At 39.1% G+C, this 21,092-nt stretch overlaps 1 protein-coding gene across 4 annotated transcripts in view; it reads left to right on the forward strand.

Annotated features, from left to right (window-relative positions):
* Nucleotides 1-21,092, forward strand: part of LOC121316750 (mitogen-activated protein kinase kinase kinase 1-like) — a 45,674-nt gene that overhangs the window by 17,855 nt on the left and 6,727 nt on the right. For 2 of the 4 annotated variants that reach the window (XM_041251896.1, XM_041251921.1), the window contains exons 2-15: nucleotides 7,867-8,017; nucleotides 8,658-8,888; nucleotides 9,773-9,973; nucleotides 10,271-10,387; nucleotides 11,666-11,814; nucleotides 12,214-12,335; nucleotides 12,661-12,742; nucleotides 13,552-13,741; nucleotides 13,927-14,205; nucleotides 16,299-16,420; nucleotides 16,736-16,827; nucleotides 17,968-18,160; nucleotides 18,793-20,068; nucleotides 20,846-20,998. In XM_041251896.1, coding sequence (XP_041107830.1) covers nucleotides 7,867-8,017; nucleotides 8,658-8,888; nucleotides 9,773-9,973; nucleotides 10,271-10,387; nucleotides 11,666-11,814; nucleotides 12,214-12,335; nucleotides 12,661-12,742; nucleotides 13,552-13,741; nucleotides 13,927-14,205; nucleotides 16,299-16,420; nucleotides 16,736-16,827; nucleotides 17,968-18,160; nucleotides 18,793-20,068; nucleotides 20,846-20,998 — 3,358 coding nt within the window. Of the gene's footprint in view, nucleotides 1-5,844; nucleotides 5,988-7,866; nucleotides 8,018-8,657; nucleotides 8,889-9,772; nucleotides 9,974-10,270; nucleotides 10,388-11,665; nucleotides 11,815-12,213; nucleotides 12,336-12,660; nucleotides 12,743-13,551; nucleotides 13,742-13,926; nucleotides 14,206-16,298; nucleotides 16,421-16,735; nucleotides 16,828-17,967; nucleotides 18,161-18,792; nucleotides 20,069-20,845; nucleotides 20,999-21,092 lie in introns of those variants that run through there. The other 2 variants (XM_041251913.1, XM_041251903.1) reach the window with 2 other exon arrangements.

Below are 21,092 nucleotides of genomic sequence, written 5' to 3' on the forward strand. Positions count from 1 at the left end.
GTATTTGGTTATGCTGCAGCATGCAAGACATGAAGGCTGGGTGCAGAAAGAAGTTGTGACTTTGTTTTAAACCTGCAAATTAGAGATCACATGAATGCAAATTCCTGTTGCAGATGTATGGAAAGCAAAGGCTTCATCTTGCTGCAAGTCCAGATTGGTACACAGTGCATGAACCATTGGTCTTGCGGATACATAGTGTATGCTTCAGTGAATGAGCTGAAGTGTCATGTGCAGTATAGGATGATAGCACAAGCTGAAATGGTTTTCAAATACAGTACACCCTTTAGCTTAGATCTTGTTTGGTTGTGGTTATTTACAACTCTACTGGTTCGCTTGGTAATTAATCTGCACTTGTCACCATCAGTAAGTGGAGACCTCTCCAAAACCATGTGTCAATAAACAGTATCTCAATGGTTTTCACAGATGGTCTACAGTATGTTAAAGATCCCAAGTTTAGCTCTGTGGCATGTGAGTGTAAAGTCCAAAATTTCTGTTTGCAGCCCAGCTTTGCTTACAAGCGCATTTCATTTGTTTAGAGTGCAGGGCTCGCAAACTCGCTAGCCCGATATTCCAGGACAACCAAAAAAATCTTTCGGACAACGTGTTTTTTTTTTGGCTGCTTGCCCAATGGGCAATCCGATGTTTTACTCTGTAACAAGATAGTGTTCTGTGCTTTAATCAAACAGCGGTTTCTCAATCGAGATTCCTCTCGCAGATCATACCGGTAAAACACGTTTAGTGGGATCAGTGATTTTCATTGGTAATGCTTGAGTGATTTCCGTGGTGACGTACACGTAAATATTGCTTGTGACCAGATCCCGCAAGGATTGCCCAGTGTAATACCCCTGACAACTCAAGCAATCCTATCTAGTCCGCGCACTGGTATGTACCACATGACTCTGCTCCAGTGAAACGAAGGGTAAAATGGACACTACGACAGCCAAAGTATATACATTTATATTGAAGGCTATGATTTTTTTTAAACAAAGTTACAGACTGGAATTACAAGCTACAGTACTCTACTCACCAAGATTCACATTTTGTTATCTTGTTGTTACCTTTATTAAACTGTTAACGTAATTTCCTAACCGAGAAAAAAAAATAAAAAATTGAATACAATAGTTATTATCACTGACTCAGATTTAGCACGTAGCATGTTGACATCGCTTTTCTCATTTCTTTAATGTGATTTAATAAAATGTACCGGTAATTTTATTTTAAATGTATGAAGCTTGCTTGTAACTTACAGTACCGAGTGCAGCAACAGTCTCGGGTCCAAACCATCAGGCGGTATACTATGTAGATACAGTATTTACATCCTTGCTATATGGCCTTCATTATACGATTTAAATACTGATTTAAAAAATAAATAAATAAATAAACTGCTGCTGATATTGGCTCGTCAGCTCTATGCAGCTGGCACGGCAAAGCAACATAGATTTTTTTAAATTAATTTTTTTAAAATAAGGAACCAAGATTTCAATTAACATTTGCATTTGAAACAAAACTGAAACTTTAATACGCTTGGGGGGGGGGGGGGGGGGGGGGGGTTGTACTGTGTTATAGCCAGAATACTGGATGTCGCATGCCATACATTGGGTACTGTACTTGTAATTCTATTTTGTCACAGTCTCACTGCTATTATTATTATTATTATTATTATTATTAGTGCTAGTAATGACAAATACTGTAATAATAAAGAAAATCTAAGAATTAAACAGTACTAATATTATTGATAATTTAGGTAATGCCTTTATCCAAGGTGACTTCCTCAGCTTACTCCAGCAGCTTATATTTTTCGTTTTGGATTGTCCTTTTACTATAGCGAACAAAAGGCTTTGGACCCAAACACGGTTGCAGGGGTGCACTGTATTAAGTATTTGACTTGCATGTATGCTTAATATATGACACTTGCACATTTTAATATATAATGTGTGCACATTTGTTATTTCATTTTTGTTATTTTGCACCTCCCACAGTGTTCAACATTTAACAGAAGGTATAAAGAAGATTGGATCAGAATCCAATATCATCAGTTACAAAAAAAAATTAACATACTGCAAGTATACTTGTGCCAAAATTGTCTGGTTTTAGTATACTACTGGTACCATTATACTATTCTATTGTGGCACAAGTATACTTGCAGTATACAACTTTGTATATTCTTTTTGTAAATAATGCAACATAGTTCTCAAATATTGGACATTTCTTAGATTGTATCTTACTTCTCTTTTGCATACCAGCATTGTCTCTTGCTAGATATGCACCTTCAGATTCTGACAAAAACTTTTAAAAATACCAGGAGCAACTTCTGCTGTGGATCAAAAAGCTATAATGCTCTGCAGCTGCCCGCCAATGTGGATATCTATCAAAAAACTAGTTGAAACTAATAAACACAAATCTGGGAAAACAAATGGAAGTCTGGAAAAAGTGTGGCATTTTGATGTTGAAAAAGTGTATGAACCCTGAGATACTGTACCTGTATTAAGCACAGTGTTCTTTGTACAAATCACAGTCCATAGGTCAATTATGGGCAACTTGACATTTATTTGGACAACCAAATGTCTACAATGGACTACCTGAAGGGCAATTACCATTAACAGAATTTTGCGAGCCCTATAGTGTTTTATCACGTGCTACAAATTAGTGCTGGGACTAACATGGAATTTTTATGAGATAATCGTTAATTTGCAAAAGGTCATGAAAGCCATTATGTGCAACACGTTATTTAAATCTAATTAATTATAGTATATTATATATATAGTACTATGGTCCCCTCGAAGAATAGGTTGTGACCCCACTGAATTAACTACAAAACACACCATGAAATACAGTAGTAACAGTTAAAGAAAAAGAAAACCCTTGTGTGTATTGCAAGTAAAAACAGTACAGAAAGGGGACACAATGTGTTTTATTTATTTTTATTTATTTTTTAAAAAAAAAAAATTTTTTAAAATGTTCATAAATGTTGATCACAATAGGAGACACTGCCTTTGTAAGCTGGCCCATGTTGCAAAACGTGAGGCGTTTTGGAGTGACGTACTGTACCTGATCTGTATCACATCGCAGGGGCTATGTACCCCCACAGAATCGGATGCAGATTTATGTAGAGATCACTGTTTGGCAGCTTTTATTACGTGCGCGTGCTAATCTGGACTGAGGTCCAAATGCTGAGGTTTGACAGCCAGAGTAAATATAGGTCTAAATGCGGCTGTGTTGATCTTCTATATTTTAATATAGAAATCCCACGCAGACTGAGCTGTTTTCCCATTTTAGAAACTGCTGCACATGTTCTGGCAATGTGGTAAATCAGTGCAAGTCAAAACAAGTTATGGTACCTTTTTCTCATTTCTATCAATTGTCATTTCTGCCGGACATGGAAGTCGTTTTTTGGCCTTTGAATGCGTGTAAACGCTATGTTTGTTCGGATATTTGTACCAGCACTACTGCATCTTCAAAAAACAATGCTCTGGATTTGAAAATCCACTAGGTGTTTGTTCATTTGTTTGTTTCAGTTCGGTGCCCATTTAAGGAACCAGACCATCACCTCTTGTGTTTTTTGTGTTGTTTGAGTTAAAGGTTTTATTTGCTGTAGAATGCAGCCAGCTGTAGTAATTTTTTTTTTGCCTTCCTGATCTTGAATTAGAGTTCATTCATATCTTGTAAACTTATTTTAATTTTATTTGTTTCGTACCGATCAGAAGTGTAATTGGTTGTTTCTTTTGCCACAAATTTATAGTACTGTTCTGTATCACAGTAAAAACTATACAATCCATGATGAATTGTTACATCGCTGCCCATTGCATACAATTATAATAATACCAATTGTACTTTCTTACTGTACACTAGAATACAGTACCAGAGGAAGGTATGAACACTGAAGAGGATTTAAAGAGAGCCCTGTTTGCAAGAAACTACAACGGTACTGTAGCGTAATGGAGAAAATATTGGTTACGACACAGTACAGTCTGCTGTACCGTTACGTGATATAATGTATAGGCTACAGTAGTACTCTTGCTCAAGTCATACAGTACCTGCTGCACTGAGTTTCATTTGGCCAGTTTTGTAAACTGGATCACTCAGAGTGCCAGTTACAGTACATAACCAGGTGTTAATATTTCTTGTGCAGTAAGGGGTTGTTTAAACTGGAAACATGGCAGTTTGGTGATTCCTCTGATGCAACACAGCTGTAAGAGAGGTTTGCAATATATCTGCTGCAAAGCAAAGAAATTGACAGCTCTGTGGTGCTGTACTGTATGTAAGCAAGTGTAAGGGAAGGAGACATATTTTATCTGTAATGGACATTGAAATGGCAATTGCTAATGTTTACATTAAAGCAGTTGCAATTTTAAATTGATTTTGATAGCTTTAGTGAGAGAGTGTTCGTTTGTACTGGTAGAAGCACAGCTGCTTTCATTCTGTTCAGACCATTTTTGTGACTTTTGAGAAACTGCTCCATAATTCCTGCGCTTGTTTGTACGCTGTCTGACTGTAAATGCAGCATGTAGTATACCTGCCTGTAAAGGTAACCGGGAGTGGTGTGGTTTTATTTTATGTGTGTACAGGAGGGGGAACAAATTATCTCAAGAACTTCGACCAAAATCATGCATTGGCAGAAAGGTTATATTTATAAAGCGCATTAGCATAATTGCCCATTTTGTTTTCCTTACAATTACTCTGTTTTGTTGTATACAATACTGTTAGCGTGGGCACAAGCTGACGTCAATGCTACATTTGAAATCGTTCCAAGCAGCAGCATTTGTGTAAGTGAATTGATCCCCAGGTCTGGGAGATATTTTGTCGAGTCATTTGGGAGAGAAAAATGTGTGTGTGTGTTTGTGTGCTTCAGCCCTCTTGAAACGACTACTGGTTTAGATCCCACTGCTGTATGTCTGTGTTCAGTAATTTAAGTTAACACATTCTTTGGCAATCTACATTATAACAGGCAATCTATATCCCAATCAGCTGTGATGTTTAAAGTCTGCATGTCCTGCAGCAGCAGAAAATAGTCTTTCAAAAGGTTGTTTTATGAGCAAGGATGTGAAAATAATCTTTCCTGTGAATATTCCTGTGTGTTGTTTTACATGGAGTTTGAAACATAGCCTCAGCTGGCACGTCTTCCACGTCCCACCTGCATGGACAACACAAAGGTCCTTTGTTTAGAACCCAGTAAACTGAGATGGCAGTCATGTGATCGCCAATGACCGCTACTGTACTGCTGTCTTTTATCCAGAGACGGTGGAGATTGTAAGCTTGCACTATTGTAGTTCATTGTTTCTGGATCCAAGGCCTGACTAACAAGACTTGCTCCATTAAAGCTTGGGAAGCTCATAAATGAGGCAGGAGCAAATACAATACTACAGTAGCAGTGAAGTAAAAACCATTTGCCACTGTATTTATCTTTGGAGTACACTACACGTACAGCACAGTACCTTATAAACTGACTATTCTCAGCTAAATTACTATAGTCCTACAGATTAGATGTTTTTTTTTTTTTTTGTTTCTTATTTTAAGCAGATGAATTGGGTGTATAACATTTCAGCAAGTATCTAAAAGTAGTCTGCAGGTAGCTAGATTCTATAGTGTCACAGAGCAGCACAGTACAGTGCACAAGCCAAACTGTTGATGTGTGGTTGTCCACACTTAATTTATGTGCAGTACTTTAGTATTGTGGTCTGGTTGGATTGAGTTTTCAATATCTGCATTTTAAAGAGTGTCGCAGGTTTCCTGTTTGAAATTCTTACACCTGCTTGTGATATATTCTGCATTTTAACAGGAAACTACTGTTTCCTCTTCAATATTGTTGTTTCCTTTGACAATATTACAAGAAGCAGAAGCTTTTTACCCTTCTCAATTTGAAAAGACTTGGACTGTGTTTATTTAAAATGCTTTCTTCATCAATGACTAGCTGTTCCTGCTCTAACCATTGTTTTTATTACTGAACATTTTGGTGATAATCCAGCATTCAGTACAGTGGAGGGTTTTTGGTAAGAGGTTTGCACTTCTTGAAGAAAATTGTGTGTGTTCTAGAAGTTGTTTTTTTGTTTAGCTTTGATTTTTGTAACTTAAGGGTATTTGTCTTAGAAAGTGTTTTAAAGTATCTTATGTGGGTTTACAGGGTGTCAAAAAAATTAAGAGGATAATTTAAAAAAAAAAGAAATTACATTCAAGAGACTGTAGAGGGCTAATATATAATGTTACTTTGGATTACTTTGTGAGTCTTGATAGCCAAAGCTCCCCATAACAAAGCTCACCATTACATTTCAATGAATTTGTCGGCATCGATTGGCAAGTAATGTTTTACAGTTACTAAGTAAGGGGGTTTAATCAATTTCCTGATTTGATGAGTAATCCAACACCTTTTTTAATTGATTATATTTTGCAACCAATTAATCAAATGTGGGTTGAATGTGCATTTGCCGGTTGTGTTATTGTGCTCACAGTGTTGTAGTGATTGTATTGGGATAGGTTACAATAAAGTGGATGTGGATTTGGACTGAGCTGTAGCTGTTGAGTTTTGTTCTGATGGAGGAAATGGGTGTTAATCTGACTGAGTAAGAAACTTCATGCACTACCTCAAAAGTAGGATATTTTAAGTACAATTTTTACATTTGAGAATTGTGTGTGATTGAAGTACAAAGGAAGTTTGACTGTACAGTAGTGTATATTTATATCTGTTTCTGATGGATACTAAAAGCTATAACAGCGCGTTTGTCAATTTTGTCAATGTCAATTTTACAGCAGCTGAGATGAGATCAATGTCATGTTGCCTACAGTACTCTACATGGCTTAGTTTGTAGCCTGTAGGGCTGTACCTTGTCACTTCAGAACAGTGGAAAATATCATACAGTGTAGCCGTGTGCTAGGGACGTTGTGTATCCTACCTTCGTGCATCTCCTCGGTCTCTTGTGTTTGCTATTATTGCCCTTGGATTAGTTTGGTTGCTCTTAGTACCAGAACTGAACTCAGTATTCTATGTGCAGTCCCACCAGTGCATTCTGGGTCTCTTTTAAATTCCCTTATTTAATTATGTACTGTAAAATATTTATGCTACTTAGTGGTATCTTTTTAAGGATTCCTCTTTCTAGGGTGCAGTTGCTTTTTTTTTCTATTAAATAAGGCTACGGTACATTGTACTGCATTGTTCTGTAATTCTAAAAAGGCAATTGATGAGAGTAGACCTGCCTGTCCACATTTGTATGATATCCTGTACTTTCTCATCAAAGTGTCTTTTCACATGTGCAGCACCCTGTTACAATAAATAAGCGGGACTGACAAAAAGTTGAATGGATGTACCATAATTTTGCCCCAAAACTGTCGTTTTTATTGTCCACTGGGGGAGTACAATTAGACCACCAAATTAATTTCACTTGTGATGTGAGCTGGATTTGAACCCAGAACTCCTTGTGAAAAGGATGAACAGCTAGTGAAGAGCCTGACTGCTGCAGAATCACTACATTTATCACAGTTTGTTTTTCTCTGTGATTTGATTAAAAAATAGTAACTCAAAACTGCTGAATTAAGGCAGCGTGAGCCTCCTGTCAAATTTCAATTTACTGCTCTTAACATTTCCTTTGTAGCACTTATACAGGTTTGCAAGTATGCTGCTTGTTGGCTGCTGTCCCTCTAATTACATAGTACTTAACTGATTGGCTCGTTATTGTAAAATATCCCACTGTAGCCAAATGGAATCGAGTTGTGACCTTTATTGTAAATGTTGGTGAGGGGGGTTAAGGAATGATGAATGGAGGTACAGGATAGGTGACGCTGGCACTCTCCTTGCATTCTTCAATAGCTTTTAATGCTTTTAATTATAATAAAGGGTTCACTGTCACATTCCTAATTCATCTTTTTTCCTCTCCATAGCCGTGACATGGAGAATAAAGAAACTCTCCGGGGGTTGCAGAAAATGGATGACCGCCCAGAGGAGCGCATGATCAGGGAGAAACTCAAAGCAACATGCATGCCAGCCTGGAAGCATGAATGGCTTGAGAGGCGGAACAGGAGAGGACCGGTGGTGAGTACAGGAGCTCTATTGTTACAGGACCCCTACCAGCAACAGGTACAGTGCTGCAGGAGCCATTCATACCCATATAAAATGAACACTGTATGGAATGCTATGGTAAACTCTTGGGTTTTCACCACCATAGAACTATAGCTTTTTTAAAAAAAAAAAGTTATATGGGTATCTCTTCCTGATTTTACAGTACTGAAAATGAAATGCCACATGCAGACATGTTGTGTCTTTGGATCAATGTGTATTGATGTAGCCTAAAATGTTATTGACCCACAGGAAATGTGTGTCGCATTGAGAAATCTTCAGCATTAGACTCCATAAAATGGCAAGCTCAAGATTACATTGATTTGAAAAGTTGATACTGTTAATGATATTAAATGCTACTGCATCTACAACACTCACTGTAAAGACCTCAAAAGTCCAATCTTTAGGTATAAGGTGAAATTTAAAGAAACTTATGTTGTCTGGAGTATCTATAACACTGTTAAGAATGGTATTTCTGTGCATGCATTACCAATATCTCCAGTTCAAAGGGCACCTTGCACAGCAGATCATGTGTACAATATTTACAGTTGAAAGAAAGCAAGCTGCTGCTCATGAATATTTGAAAAACCACAAGTCTGTGCTGTGTGTCATATAGGTTGTGAAACCAATTCCGGTGAAAGCAGAGGGCTCCGAAGCAAATAAACCAGGCTCAGAGTCCCTTGGTGAGCCACAGATCAGCGCTTCCCAGCAGTCCAGCCCTCGCCGCAGTCCCTCTCCCAGCAGCTCAGGCTCCTCCGTCACCACCACCTCCTCATCTTCATCATCAAAAACCACCGTCAAATCTGAGTCTCCTGGCGTGAGAAGGAAGAGGGTGTCCCCTGTACCTGTGAGTTGATCCAGTCATAATGGTCACCTGTGAGATGTATCTTGACTGGCAGACACCATAGCTTATTAAACAGACATTTTCTTCCATACAGTTCAATAAAAAAAGTTCTGAAAATTCTGTGACGTATACAGAGATACTAAGATAAATTATATCTATGCAATAGTTGTGTAAATCGGATACAGATTTTCAAGCTCAATGCAAAGGCACAAATAATGGAAGTTTCAGTCCCTGTAATTAACTGCGAGAAATCCTAGTGCAGTTTTGATTTAATGTTTTAATCCTTTGACTAGTAGCCAGTGATTTAAGTGTATGCATATTAAAATTGACTTTAAGTCATATCCTAGATGTGACAGATTGTTGTGCAAATAACAACTCTGCTTTTGTAATCCAATTTCGACAATCTTTTTTTAATTTTTTTATTGATGCCATCGGAGTCAGAGTTTGTTTTTGAGTTTCCTGATATTCTCAATCTGACCCTAAGTACAGCTTGCAGCGATTTTTAAAACCTTGATACCTGAACCTGATGCTGTGGGCCATCCAGTGTGCTGAACTCATACCAGGGTTCTGTCATCTATTCAGTTGCACCTCTGTCACTTTTGAGCTACAGTAACTGCTTCCAGACAGCTTTGCAGAGCTCAGTTCAAAGACACAACGGAAATGGCAAGGTTTTAGTAACCAATTATTTTGTAGACTAAATTTAATGACACAGCAGAAATATCTCAAATACAATCATGTCCCTTGTTGGCTAGCTTTTTCTCATTTAAAATTTGTGTGTGTGTGTGTGTGTGTGTGTGTGTATATATATTTTAATAAAATTTTTTGTTAACTGAGCAGCTATCTGCAGGGTTGTCCCTTGTAAATAATAGTGGCTTGTTTGTGTTCAGTTTCAAAGTGGACGAGTCACTCCTCCCAGGCGGGCTCCCTCACCAGACGGGTTTTCACCTTATAGCCCCGAGGAAACACAGCGCAGAGTCAGCAAAGTCATGCGGGCACGACTGTACTTGCTACAGCAGATCGGACCCAACTCCTTCCTTATTGGAGGAGACAGCCCAGACAATAAATACCGGGTCTTCATTGGGCCTCAGGTAAGCTTGATCACTGACCACACTGTTTTGATTTTACATCAGCATCCCTTTTAACATCTTTACTGGATTAGTGCTGACTTTCACTGCAGCGGGATTATGGAAAGGGACATGCCAGATTATCTCCAATTCGTGTACAGAGATGGTGCTCCACTGTTAAATGTACAGATGGGCCATGCAATACCTAGACAAGTAACTTCAAAGGCTTTCTTGCATCTTGTTTAAAAGGCGCTTTATGAGGGAGAGACCATGTGTGTCCAACCTTTTTTTATAGCGTTTTGTTTTCTGTATTTATTGCAGACCTGCAGCTGTGGTCGTGGAACATTCTGTATCCATGTCTTGTTCGTCATGCTGAGGGTTTTCCAGCTCGAGCCTTGTGATCCCATGCTGTGGAGAAAGACTCTTAAAAACTTTGAGGTATGGCAAGATTCTAAGATTCTATACAATATAGTGTGTGTTTGTGTCCCTGTGTCACCTACAAGACACGCATGCAATTCATGCCTCAGGATTAACCATTTCCACACTTTCCAAAGCGAGTAAGCATAGGTGGGCTGAATGGCCTTTCCTCATTCATGAATTTCTTCAGTAGTGCTGGGACGATCGTGGCATTTTAATGTTCAGAAATCTGTTAAAAATTCAGACAAGTATTTGGATATTTGTTAATTTGCAAAACACAATCAAAGTCATTATATGTAGCACTGTATTAAAGTAGAAATCTATCCCAGAACAGCAGGTTGAGTGTATTTCAGACCAAAACAGTACAAAGTAGGTGTCACGTCCCTGCCATTGTCATTTCTTTGCAATAAACAAAGTGGCATCAGACACATTTCATAAAGTAATAGAATTACCGAGGTTTACTTATGCCTTTTTTTAGCTGAACAAACAAGTCCAAATTGTCAAATTTGACTGCTTCAAATAAAATAAATATGGGGGGAAAAAAACGTTTTGGTTCTTGTTTATTTCATTAAACATAACAGAAAATAGGATCACAACATAAAACAAAACATTGATCACTGTACATAACATTTCCCTTGCGAGTTGGTCTAGCTTTGGAAACCATGAAGCATTTTGGCATGATGTACCTGCATTTGCATCTCCACATAGTGACTCGCTTCCCAATTATTTGGCAACTTGTTTGGTCATCCTAATTTGGACCATTTATTTCTTCCTGCCAACATCATCTTAAATAGGAGGTCAAGAGCAGCTGTGTTGATCCTCTGTTTATTAATTACACACTTCAGGCAGAGCTGTTTTTTTACTTGACATTTTAGAAACCGGCCCACAAATTCTGGCAAGCTGACAAATCAGTGCAAGGCCAACCACTTTTTAATACATGTTTTGGATTTCTATCCAATATCTGGCAGACATGTATGTGGATCAATGTCCATACAAAATTTCTGATACATGTCGCACCACTACTTTTAAAGTAACTACAATATAGAAAAATATAACCCTGATATTACTCACTAAATAGTTTAAGATACTTTATTGTGAAAACGTCATAAACATGTTGCTGTATAAATGCTCTGTGATTGTAATGGTCTGCTGTGTTTAGCGTTCCGAGGCTGAAGTTGTGATCTTTCCGGCAGTGCTGAAAGAGTTAAATACAGAAATTGCACTTGGACAGTGGTGAAGAAAGCATATTTTTTAAAATAAATTTATATACATGTTCAATTTTCTCTCCAAATTGAACAGGTTGAGAGTTTGTTTCAGAAGTACCACAACCGGCGCAGCTCAAGGATCAAAGCTCCCTCTCGCAGTACAATCCAAAAGTTTGTGTCTCGCATGTCGAACTGTCACACGTCCTCTTCATCCAGCACTTCCACATCAAGCAATGAGAACAGGTTGGCGTTTACTTCAGATTGAAGCCATTCCAAGTCATTGTTGCTAGGTGGATAGGCACCTTGTTTTAGTCCAATAATTACCTCCCCAAAACAATTCTCTATAGAAGCACAAAAGTACTTAGATCATCAAAATATCTGTGATGCTTGATATAGCTTTACTAGCTGTGATTTTTGGATAGTGAGAGGTTTAAATCACTGATTTTGGTTGGATGTTTGTTTTAAAAGTGATACATTTAACATGTACCTTCAATGTAAATATTGAAGACAGATCTCCCACATTAACCTTTTTGTTTCATTGAGATACGTACCACTGAAAAGTTTTATAGGTGCATCTTTTTAAATTTATTGTTAATATATATTGCTGCAAGTGTCACTGGTATTTTGCTCTTCATTTTGTAGTATGAAGGATGAGGAGGAGCAGATGTGTCCCATCTGCTTACTGGACATGCTTGATGAAGAGAGCCTGACTGTATGTGAGGAGGGCTGCAGGAACAAGCTTCATCACCACTGCATGTCTATTTGTAAGTGAATTTCAGACTTCCGTGGCTTATAAGCAAAGGAGAGTATTTCTACTCCAAAACATCAAAATCAAATCTAGTTATGAACTATGATATTTTGTATCTTCTCCTAGCATAATCCTAATTGTTGCACAATCAAATAAGTGGCTTCTTTACACTCAAGTAAATTGCACAGATAGAAGAGAGAGGATGGAACTCAAGAGTGTGTTTTAAATTACAATGAAGTAACATTTTACTGCAGACAAGCACTTAAACTATTCTGTGTCTCATCTGACAGTTGATCACAAGACATTTTGGTTTTCACTGAGTTTCGTGTGTTGCATTTCAGGGGCGGAAGAATGTAGAAGAACCAGAGAAACGCTTATCTGCCCTCTTTGTAGAGCAAAGTGGAAATCGCATGATTTTTACAGGTATTAATACATTATGTAAACGTCTTTTTTTAATTTCCATTATGCTTCTCAAAATTAAAAAAAATATGTTCATATAGTCAAATGGGGCAACAATATGAAATGAAATAGTTGCACCTTTCTTTGAACTATCTATGATGACAGTGGGTTCAACCAAAGTACCTAAACTCGTACTGCACTACAATGTTTTGCATGTCCCAGCCACAGTTTAGAATTACGGTATTCAGTGCTTCTCTGTCTGCTTTCAGAGACCTACACCAAGCAGCAAATGTCTGATTATGGGAGGGACTATCAGTTATGAATCAAGATCTTGTTTGTTGAGCTGGCTTTCATCCCCACAAATACAAAACCCAGACTATTGGGCACCAATGCTTGTTTGCATGTTATCACTAGTGCCAAAAGATATTAGCTTGGAAAAAAACATTTTCAGAAGACATGTAGGCAAATGCATCTTTTTTTGTGGGACACTGCAGAAACAAAGTGTCACCTCTGCCCTCCTAAAAATTTATAATTACTGTTTGCAGGGATGGAAATAAGACCCATTGCACAGCGGTGTGAGACATTCCAGGTTTTACGATGAGCTTAATAAAACACATCCAAGCTTGTTACATCAAGCTTGTATTAAAACCTGGAATGGGTGAAAATGCTATGCAAAAGAAGTCTTATTTCCATCCCTGGTTTGATATGTGTTCATTCTTAACGGTGTCAAAAGTCATTATATAAGAAAATTGAAAATAGGTCAATATCATAAAATGCTTGAAGTGTGGGTAAAGAATCCAAGGCATGACATTTAAAATAATCGTGTTTCACAGCAGCCATGAGATGCCAAGCCCTTTCGATGCTTCTTCAGGTCGATCAGTCCATTCTCAGTCACACCAGCATCACCAGCCATCCCCCACAGACACGCAGCGGAGCCAGCAGGAGAGCGACTTCACCCTGCCACAATATGGAACTCAGCAGATCCCTCCCACTTACAAAGAGCTTGCAGAGCCCTGGATAAAGGTGAAGCTCTTATACAAGCCTGGTGTAAATTATTGTTCCTTAGTAAAATTCCAATGGTCTGTAACTCCCCTTCCCTTCTGAGATTATTCTTACTCTTACTCTTACTCTGTTGTGGTTTTGATAAACTTCTTTTTGATATAGGTTTTAGTTATTTTGTAATCTTTTACTTTTTCACTGTTGGACAGGTCTTTGGAATCGAGCTGGTTGGCTGTCTCTTTTCTCGGAACTGGAATATTCGAGAGATGGCCCTGAGGCGCCTGTCACATGATGTCAGTGGAGCTTTGCTTTTAGCCAATGGCGAGCGCAGTGGCAATCCCAGCTCTAACAATGGAAACAGCCTGGGTGCAGGTGCCAGCACGCCATCTCATAGTGATATCTCAGGAGACGTGGTGGTGGAGTCATGCTGCAGTGTGCTGTCCATGGTCTGTGCCGACCCAGTCTACAAAGTCTATGTCGCTGCACTGGTACGCTGATTCTCTTGCATTTACCCAACACAGAAACAAAATCCATATGACATTTACACATTCTGAAACAGTTACGCTGCATCCACACCAGACGTGAGCAAATAATTTAGAAGTTACAGCAGTCAAATGGGAGTATCGGCACCAGCAGCGAGCAACGTCGCTTTGAGAATTTTATTTTATTTTTTTTTCATCGCATGATTGGAATAAAACTGACCAATCAGAAGCAAGGTTAACACCCTTGAAACACGTTAAACACACGCCTCAAAACACGTCACGCCTTAAAACAAGTTAATAATTTTATGTACCAGTAGTCGTGGCTTGCAGGTGATGCATTTAGCAGCACTGAGACATTTTCTTTCTGATTATGCAAGTTGCATAAAAGTAGGTTTATTAATAATCAAAAATAACCCCAACCATGCATGCAGTCTATATATCCAGCCTTTAAATGAAAAACATGCACTTTTGCTGGCTTTTAAAAATGACATAAAGGTCTCATATTCACAAAACTTGAACATGTGACCTAATTTTAAACTATGGCTTTTTTTTGGTTTGTTTGCTTTTATGATAAATAACGCTTTGTTCACTAAATGTGTTATGTGGCACAAATCTTTGTCGAGAAGAATGTCTTTACATGTGCATAAAGCGATTCACCAAACACAAAAATATTATTGAGGTTCTGCTGTTCTATACATTGTAAAACAAAGCCAGCAAAACGTTTGTATTCTATTTGACACATCCCAACATTACCAAGCTCTGATAGATTCACTACAGCACTTTGAGATCTAGTTCTTTTCAGGGTGTACTATATTTGCTTTTCAGTGCTATAGGCTATAGCGAGAAAGGCACCAGGAGAGGTTTCTAACCTAATTATTCTTTTCTGTAGTAAAAAGTCTTGTTCTTTTGAATTCAGGCCTTTTAGAGGGTTGACATTTGCCTGGGGCATTTTGCTTAGAGGGGTTGGTATTTAGGAGCACAAGAAAAGTTTTGTTCTTTTTGGTTTTCAGGCATGTGTTTGTCAGAAAGGGTCTTGTGTTGAGCTTGTTATTCTATTATTCTCTACAGTAGAGGGGAGGTAGCTTTGTGCTATAAATAACCGCTACAGGGTTGATGTTTGAGAGCCTTTGGACGTAGTCTCTGCTTTGTTTGGAGCTAGTTTAAGAAGAAGAGAGTACATTGTAAGAGGACTAGATGCTGATGTAAATACGGTTCTTAACTACAACCCTCTTCAAGCTTTTAGTCTGCTGTTGCAGAAAGATGCATGATTTGGCCTGAACAGTACCTAATATTTAAGTTTAAGGTTCTTTCTTATCCTTTCACACAAAATGGTCAACAGTAGACTGCAACATGGAATAAAAAGCTGACCATCAATTGAGTCCATCTGAGTTGTAGCTTTAATAGCTTTTAACAGCCTATTGAAAACGTTTATTTGCATGCAATTCCCGTATCGTCACATCTGTGGTTTATAGAAAGGAGCTAAATAGTGGATAAGCATGAGAGAGGATTGGGCTGAGCAAAAAAGTGACATGGGTACAAACCTTCACTTTCACCCAAGGCATTTATGGCAAGTGGTGTTCAAGTAGGGTGTTCTTATTTAAAGCAGATGGACCTCCCTGTGGTGCTGAAAGCTGTTTTCTGATGAGCCTGGGAGCCATTTCAGTTGGCAGTCCAATTAATTCCCTGGGTCACAGCTGTCCCTTTCAATCCATACAGCCAGACAGTGTTCTGGTCTTTTTGTTTTAATGATGAGCCTTCTATGTTAGAGCACAGCCATGTACTGTATTTTATTAGAACTGTACCATATGTACGCTGCAGCTTGCACATAATTGCTTTTCCCATTAGTAATTGAGCATTCCCACTTCATATTGGAGCATTCTCTCTCTCTCTCTCTCTCTCTCTCTCTCTCTCTCTCTCTCTCTCTCTCTCTCTCTCTCCTACTACTACTACAACAGTTAGGGTGCTTCTAATTGTAATAATTAATTAATTTTAGTATCCACTACATAAAATACTGGATAAGCTTTTTATTGTAGCTTTCATAGTCTTTGTGCATTTGACGTGCAAAATTTGTATAACACTCCCCCCCCCCCCCTTCACAGAAAACATTACGAGCCATGCTGGTTTACACTCCGTGCCACACTCATACAGAAAGAACAAGACTGCAGCAGCTTCTCAGGCCAGTAGTGGAGACCATATTGGTTAAGTGTGCAGATGCTAACAGGTACACACATCTTACTTTAAAATGGTTCCCCTAATTTACTTTAGTAGAGGGTGAATCTTATCATTTTCAGTTATTTGTGTAAATCAGAAGTGCATGTTTTATTTTCTATTCAAATGCCCTCAAACCATTTGCCTGAAGAACTGGTTGTAAAGAGTGCCACCTTGTGTTCGATTTGTGTTCCTGTATTAAAGAAGTAACATTACCATTGTGAATGTTTTTGAAGAGAAATGGTTTTATGTGCAGAAGACACAAATCTGTTTGTTTGAAATTGCAGTGGTTGCAATCCTAATGTGTGTAAAATGTTTGTTCTTACAGCCGTACAAGTCAGCTCTCTGTTTCCACGTTGCTGGAATTGTGTAAAGGTCAGATCGGGGAGCTGGCTGTTGGGAGAGAAATACTTAAAGCAGGTAAGACTGATGGAGTGACTGAATAAATTTGCACTGAATGCAAATACAACTTGATGAGGTTTATGCCAGCAAGTATTTGATTTCCTCTGGTTTGGGTATGAACCTTGTTCTTTTGGAGTTGCTGTCATTCATTTTTACTTCTTGTTTCTATGGTACAAAAAAAAATCGCTGCTGTTTGTTTTTAAAAGCTGCAGACAGGAAAGCATCATAGCGCAAGAAGACATGAATACTGCAATATAATTTTTACCCGTGTCTGCTTGTGAACACGAAGAATGCAAGGATGTATTTCTTGCAACTAAGCATTCTCATGGCAACATAGAATGCCTGTATATATTTGTATCTTTTTAACCCCTAAATATTGAAGCCTGGTTTGCTTGTTTGTGTCTCAGAGGATTAACCAGTTTGTATAACTGTGGCAAAGTGCGCCACCCCTGGGCTATTTATTTGTGTTGTATGTTACGTGTTCTGTGTTAATGTTGGTGTATAGTCATTGGTACACTGGATATAAATGGGTTATGAACACGAGTGATTTAAAATGTATATTTGTATTTAAGCACAAGGATTGCACAGCACTTCACGTGCAGGTAAAATGTAATATGTGAGCACGGGGAGTTCCACTAAGTAAATTCACGTGCAGCTGTACCGAAACTCCAACTGAATGATTGATTAGCAATCGAGTCTCGGTACAGCTGCATAAAAGCAGCATGTTTTCACTCACTCAGGGTTGTGTGTTCGTGGATAGAAAACAGGTGTGGAGAGGAGGTAAAAACTAAGATTAACAATTGCTACGTGCTGGCTTACAACCAGCACGATACTTGTTTGTTCATCCACCGTTTGTGTGTCTGTCTGTTTGTTTTGGCTACTGTGCTGTTTTATTTTACAAAGTGTTTTTTGTTTGTTCAACCTTTTATTTTCTGTTTATTGATTAAACTGCGCAACAGCGCAATTCATATTTCACCTGGCAGTACTGAGTGTTTCTTCCGGTTCTGAAGTCACCACACACGGCATCCTGTTACAATAACTTAGAAATGAAGTGAACAGTAAGAGGTACTCATGCCCTCTTAGACATATTCGACACTGTCTCCTATCTATTTATCTATCTTTGTCTATCTAGGTTAACTATTTCTTGTGTCTTTGCAGGGTCCATTGGTATTGAAGGTGTGGACTATGTTTTAAATTGTATTCTCGGCACTCAGACGGAAGCCAGCAACTGGCAGTGTTTGCTGGGCCGTCTTTGCCTCATTGACAGGCTCTTACTGGAATTTCCTGCTGAGTTTTACCCCCATATTGTTTCCAGTGGGGATTGCCAGAAGTCAGAAGCTGTTGCAGAAAGGTACTGTTTTTCTACAGTTAAGACTTTCATCAACTAATATAAACAAACAAAGCAAATCTCTTGCAACAAATCCATTCTGTATCCTGTCATGATTTGATTTGAACTGGGCCTCCATCTGTATTTTTAGGAAATGTTACTTATTAGTGTTTAATACACATGAAATAGAATTGTTTGATTTTGCAGTAAATTAACACATTTTTTCTTTACATTCAGGATATAAATATCCTGTTTTATAAAAAAAGTTAATATGCTCCACACACTCTGAGCAGTGGAATACAAAGTATGGTTCTTTACAAAAAGTGTTTATTTAAACAGTAACAAAGTCTGGTAATTTCTGTAATCCACTGATTCATTTACTTGAATTATAGAAATGTTTTAATAACCCTTGAACACTGCACTTTGAAAATGTGCAGACCTGCATATAACATTAAGGTCGGGGAACATCTTCTTTTGCTTGATATTTGTGGAGAGACAAAGGCAGCAGTTTGCATGGAGGATGGGAGATAAAAAGTGGGGGCCAGCAGTGTGGTTCAAACGTGTAACTTATTAAATATGTGTTTGTTAGTTTGTTTGTTTGTTTAAATCTATTTTACAGTCATTGATATTGGTTCTTTTGGTTCCTTTTTTTACAGGTATCAGAAGCTGTTATCTCTTCTGAGCTTTGCACTTCAGTCCATAGACAACTCCCACTCCATGGTTGGAAAGCTGTCCCGGAGAGTCTTCCTGAGTGCTGCAAGGATGGTTGCGAGGGTGCCCCATGTGTTTGTGAAGCTCTTGGACATGCTGAGTGTGACCAGCTCTACGCATTATACACGCATGCGGCGCCGCCTCATGGCCATCGCGGAAGAGATGGACATTATTGAAGCCATTCAGTTGGGCATGGAGGATGTGCATGCCGCAGCTGGACGTCATGACGAATTTGTAGAGCCTTCAGCCCCGCAGAACTCGCCAAGTGTCACAGAAAATAATACCCCTGCCCATACTGTGCGGTTACCTGGAAGAATAGCAAGGGGTCTTGCCGATATTAAAGCTGGTGCCAGTCCAGAGGACATTGCAGAAAGGTTAGCTGGCATTTCTGTTGGACTCCCAGTGCCAAGCGCTTCTGCTGAACAGCCAAAGGCTCCCATTCAGGCAAAGAGCAGGCCGCAAAGTCAGTGTCTGAACTCCCCCTCGTCAAGTCATTCCCCGACTTTGTTCCCAACTTTGCCGTCTCCTTCTTCTAACCCCCCAAATCTGCCTGTAACTGAGAATGCCAAGGTTAGACCTCAGGGTTTTGTCCCCAGCAAGCTGGCATCTGCCTCCCCAAGCACCCAACGTAAGTTCTCCCTCCAGGTTCAAAAGTGCTCCCCCGGAAGCAGAGAGCCTGAGAAACTGTCTCCCGTTTTCACCCAGGCAAGGCCTCTGCCTTGCAGCCAGATCCACAGACCAAAACCCTCACGACCATCTCCGAGCGACAGCGGGAAGCAGCTTTACGAAACGAGGAAAAGCAACATGAAGCTTGACCTAAAAGACCTTTCGCACTGTGAGAGTAGTTCTAGCAGCAACAACGTATTGATTCCCAGCGAGGACACGGTCTTCACACCAGTGGAGGATAAGTACCATCGTCTGGACACCTCAGCGGAGCTAAACTCCAGCATGGAGGACCTGCTGGAAGCCTCCCTGCCCGCCAGCGACAGCACGGTCACCTTCAAGTCCGAGGTGGCAGTACTGTCCCCTGAGAGGACTGAGAGCGATGACTCGTACAGCGATGACGTGAAACAGCACCAGCAGTGCAAAGAGAAGATGGAGGCTGAAGAGGAGGAAGCACTGGCTGTCGTCCTGGCAATGTCTGCATCCCAGGATGCACTGCCAACTATCCCTCAGCTTCAGGTGGACAAAGGAGAGGATGTGATTATTATTCAGATGGATGTAAGTGATACTTTTGGGGTTACTATTGATCTGTATATTATGACAGTGTCTGGGTTTTTCTTAGCATTCTGTAACTGTATTGCATGGGCAACTTTATTGAAGTGGGGATTATACAGTGTACAATATTAAAAGTATTCCAGAGGACAATCCATAAGTGTTTTAGCAGCCTGTTGGGATTTTTAACCATGCTAAATTATCTGGGTAGCTTGGAACTCAAGTTCCCTTTTTTTGTTTGCCTGATTGTTTACCACTGAACATTTAATAACCTACAAAGCCATATTTAGAAGAACACACATTTTTTTAAATGGACGAGATTTTTTAGAGACCATGGCTAAATTCCTAGAGTACTTGGTCTGAGTCCAAGTCAGTATCTTTCTGAAGAAATGTCTTCAGTTTCAATGTTAGTTTTTTTTATTTCTTCCCTTTAACAGTTGTTCACTGTGTTACACTACGCTGTAGGATATTTTCATATCATAATGCCTTTTGGATATTTTCCCATGCTCTGATATCCTTGAAGTCTCCCAGGACTCTCACTCGCCTACATTCAGAATTCTCTAGGGACTTAATGGAATGCAAATAGTTTACATTAGTATCACTGGTACAGTACATGTTCCAAACTGTTCCTGGAATAAAGACTTTCAATGTCTGGTATATTATAAAAGCAAGTAAAGGACATTGTTGAAACAGAAGAAATTACCTATGTATATAATTATATAATTGTTCAATAACCAAGCAATGGGGAACATTATTAACTGTGTATTTCTTTGAAATGTTAAGACCCCAGAGACTTTGCCTGGACATACCAAAGCAAAACACCCTTACAGAGAGGGTGCAGAATGGCTCAAAGGACAACAGATAGGTCTTGGAGCTTTTTCATCCTGTTACCAGGCTCAAGATGTGGGGACAGGGACATTAATGGCTGTCAAACAGGTAATCCCTGATTTCATCAAGACCAAAAATATAAAAATTGTGTTTTAATATTGTCCTGTACTCCAACTGTGTTTCATACCAGCCGCCAAAGCAC

This window comes from Polyodon spathula, chromosome 1, assembly GCF_017654505.1.
Source record: "Polyodon spathula isolate WHYD16114869_AA chromosome 1, ASM1765450v1, whole genome shotgun sequence".
Lineage (NCBI taxonomy): Eukaryota > Metazoa > Chordata > Actinopteri > Acipenseriformes > Polyodontidae > Polyodon > Polyodon spathula.